We start from the raw sequence: 4,008 nt of genomic DNA on the forward strand, positions 1-4,008 counted from the left end.
CGCGATTCTGAACAAAAATCTTTATCCAAACCGGCACCTGTCTGCTCTTCCCGTTGCCCGTAGGGAAGAAAATATTCAACGCAGCAGCTCCTAGTCCCCACTCCAGCGATGTGCTCGGGACCACGGGCAGGAGCGGGCACCGAGAGGCCGCTGGGGGGAGGCGGAAGCCGCCGGGGCTGTCCCGGGCCGACCCGGGCGGGGAAGGGCGGCCCGGGCTCCATCCCCTCCCATCCCCTCCCGTCCCGTCCCCTCGCTTCCGTCCCGCCTGTGCCGCCGCCCCCGGGCGGGGGGAGCCGCCTGCCCGTCCCATAAAGGGCGGCCGCGGGCCCGGAGAGGCTCGGTGCGGAGCAGGGCCCGGGTTCTGTCTCTGCACGGCCGCTGGCCCTCCCGCAGGTGAGCCGCAGCGACGGGACAGCGCTCCGCTCCCCCGCCGGGCGCCTCCTTCCCCCGGCACAGAGCGTCCATCCTTTCCTCCGCAGGCTCCTTCCGGAGAAAGCCGGATTCCCCGCCGAGTCGCTGCCATGGCCTCCGTCCCGTCCGCCGGCTGCCTCCTGGCCAAGAACCAGTACTACAGGAGTGAGTGCTCGGCGGGGCGGGAGCTTGGCCCCAAACACACCCCCGCCCTTCTCTCCCCTCTTCCTGTCTCCCTGCCTGGGGAGCGCCTCTGGAGGAGGGAGGCTGAGCCCCCGAGCCTCTCCCGAGAAAGTGGCCGGGTTATTGGCACTTGTGTTTGAAAGTGTCAGAAGGTGTTTCAGGTGATGTCTAGATGAGCTGGAGGCAAAGAGTTGCCTTTGCCTAAATAGCTTTTAATTTCTTGGAGAGTTTTTCATATCACAGAACTTTATTTTTAATGACCATCTGCTTCTGGTTATTTATCTACCTTTATTTTTAAGATTACTCTACTTAGAATTATTTATTAGTGTCTTTTATATATATATATATTTATATATATGTATATATATATATATATGTATAAAACATGACCTAGTAAAAGTGCTAGCCTAGCAAGTCATGGTTTCTACCTTTACTTCCTATTTACTTTACTTCCTATTTACTTCCTATTTACTTTACTTCCTATTTTCTTTGGAAATCTAGGCACAATACAAATCAATTCACATTTTTTGTTTCTAAATATGTGAAATAATCACTGCTTTGAGAGTCCACGTGGTGCGTTAGGATTCGTAGGTCCACGATGGACACTAATGGGAGTGTAGTATTTAGTTGTGTCATAAGGGAAAGCATGGCAATTGGGTTGTTGTGGACATGAATTTTCAAGGATGTACTTGCTTGTCTTGACAGCAGTGGGGGCATGATCAGTGGCTTTGTCAGTGATTTCAGTGTAAGTTATGCAGACAGATCTCAGTATGCTTTTAAGGGAAGTGTGAGTAGAGTGAGAGAGAAACTGATATCAAAGTTCTTATGAAAACTGTAGTAGAACAGTTACACTCTGTGGCTCAGTGAAATTGTTTCCTCTGAGGTAGCAGCATGTCTGAAAAGCTCCTGACATATAAAGAGTGCACTCTCTCAAAGCACTTTTTTTTTTTATTGCATGTGTCTCTGTTTTCCACGAACAGCAAGACTGAACTCAGAATCCAGCGTTTCTTCCAGCTCCTCCTGCTGTTTGGATACTGTGAACATCACAGACCAGGACAAAGCATTGCATGGTATTGTTCCCTTCTTTGAAACACTTTTCAGTTTTTCCTGTTATTCATCCAGTGTCTAATGTTGTGGGCTTTTCTCCTTTGGCAGGGTTACCAGAGTTAATTGATAAACATTGGTGGATAAAAAGCTTCTTCCACAGTGAACCCTCTCCACCCACTGTTGGCAGAAAAACACTCTCAGCAAGCAGGTGAGTCCTGCTTTTAAAACAGGGGATAACTTACTTGCTCTGCTTTCCTTTTGGTAACAGTGTTAGTAAACAAGTCATAATCAGCTAAAACCATCTGGTGAGGTGCAATGCTGTTTTGATGATTTAAGTAGAATATACATCAAGTGTAATGCTATGCAACCTTTCTATGTTTTCATTTTAACAAGTGAACTCATATGCTACTTCCCATTAGGCAGGTGGCAGTGCCTATTACTGTTTCACACTTATGGTGATGTTTATTTAATCATCTACCTGTACAACGTGCACAACCATTTATACAGTTTGGCCATTTTACTTTATGTTAAAAAGCTGATATGAATGCATTAAAAATACTTAGGCAGATAAATAAATGTCTTTGAGGTAAATACCGTGAAAATTATGTTTATAACCTTTATAAATATATTTCTGCAGTACCAACAGTTGAAAAGGACAGCATGATGGCTTTTCTGACTGAGATGCTACATACAGACTTGTTTTTCCAAGAGGCTTGGGATCTTCCTAATGTCTGGGTTCAGCTGCAAGAGGAAAACAAAACCTTTAGGAGAGTGGAAAAGTGTATTTTCAAAATATTTTTTCAGTAGCTAAAATGATATTGCTTAATGTACATATCCATGGCCTACTGTGTTCTTTCCAGATTTGCCATAATTTGTGATGTCTCTCTAATGAAAGTTTCCGGGAATAAACATCCTGATGACTTGAATAATTAGAGAAAAGTGACAGAAAAAATAAGGCATCATAGATTTAGGAGGAAGATGTGTATTGAATGACTTTGCAATAGGTGATTCAGTTAAGTTGCCTTTAAGATACCAGCTCTATAGGCAGTCACACTGATGTAAGCAAGATTCAGATCTATAATCCAGAGTAGGACTGCTGTGTGGCACATGTCTTTTATCCAGTATTTGTGTACCAGTTACAGGGTGTAAGTTTACAGGAAAGCTTGTCAATAGCTTTACTTTTAGAAAGCCCAATTATATGAACAAGCAATAATGAGTTTGGTGTTTTTGATCAAGCAGAGTGCATAGGTCCCAACTTCAAATACCCAGGTACCACTTTCATTCCTACCTATGTATGCTGGTATTTGAGGACAGATTAGAGGAGAGGAACAAGAAACCGGTAATCCTAATAGAAACTGACCTTTTCCAAGGATAAGAACAACCATAATCAGAGTTGATACTTCTAGTTTGTTTTAGATTTCTTCTGCCTGCTTTGCTGTGGCTTAAAGACCTACTTGTTCCTAAGTGGCAAATTCTATCAATATTCTGCTCTCTGCCAGATTAGTTATGAGGGCTAGATCTGGCAAAGGATTCCACTCAAAGTAATCACATTATTGTTGTTATCCAATGTACTTTTGTCATGCTCTTGAAAGGCACTATAACGTTGCATTGCTGAAGACTAAATGAAGCTAATTAGTATAACAATTGTTTATTCTACTGGGCATGACTGAAACACATCGAGTACTATGGGAAATAACAAGTATTTGGCTGGATTATAACATTTGTGACTAGTATCTATGCAACTTTTTGATGTACTGTCATTAAACCTGCTGGATATTTGTCCATCACTGGATGAACTAACAGTAGCAAACATTAATGTAGGCAACATCTTTTTATTATCAGCTAATGGTTGTCATGGTTATGCATAACTCCAAGGTGTATCAAGTGGTTGCTTCACGGAGTTTACAGTCTTGGTGGAGGCAATAAAGGCATGGCAGATGACAACAGAAAAGAGCACAATTCTGAAAACTTGATTTCAAGGGTCTTTAAATTGACTTGTGTCTTACTTTACTGCTATGGTATAGTTTCATCTTTGTCTGTTCTCTAAGTATACAGAATGACCTTTTTTTATACTAAATTTTTTTTTATTAATAAAGATTTAATCAATATTTTGTCTGACTTATTTTTGGCCTACAAAAGCAAAATGCTGTTCTATGTTGCCTGTGGTGGAAATGCTGTGTAGATTTGGGTTTTCTGTTTTGAATGTGTATTTATTTTTTTTTTTTTAAACAAATTATTTGAAAAATTTAAAACCCCCTCAAAAGTCTATGTTGTGTGTGCATCACCTTCTTCCTTTAGTCACTTTAAGGTCTGATGTGACTTTGAAAAGGAGTGCAAACTAAGAAAAAGCCCCTACACCTTTTTCTA

At 42.2% G+C, this 4,008-nt stretch overlaps 1 protein-coding gene across 2 annotated transcripts; it reads left to right on the top strand.

The window, feature by feature from the left end:
• The first annotated feature begins 302 nt into the window (after nucleotides 1-302).
• On the top strand, nucleotides 303-3,736 carry PPDPFL (pancreatic progenitor cell differentiation and proliferation factor like). 2 transcript variants are annotated; one of them, XM_058030179.1, is made up of 5 exons: nucleotides 303-393; nucleotides 480-576; nucleotides 1,575-1,664; nucleotides 1,750-1,849; nucleotides 2,279-3,736. In XM_058030179.1, the coding sequence occupies exons 2-5, from the start codon at nucleotides 522-524 to the stop codon at nucleotides 2,289-2,291; spliced, it is 258 nt and encodes an 85-aa protein (XP_057886162.1). In that variant the 5' UTR covers nucleotides 303-393; nucleotides 480-521; the 3' UTR covers nucleotides 2,292-3,736. The 2 variants fall into 2 exon arrangements, with proteins under 2 accessions (XP_057886162.1, XP_057886154.1); XM_058030171.1 differs by having other exon boundaries at nucleotides 303-576.
• The last annotated feature ends 272 nt before the right edge of the window (nucleotides 3,737-4,008 follow it).

Source organism: Melospiza georgiana, chromosome 1, assembly GCF_028018845.1.
Source record: "Melospiza georgiana isolate bMelGeo1 chromosome 1, bMelGeo1.pri, whole genome shotgun sequence".
NCBI lineage: Eukaryota > Metazoa > Chordata > Aves > Passeriformes > Passerellidae > Melospiza > Melospiza georgiana.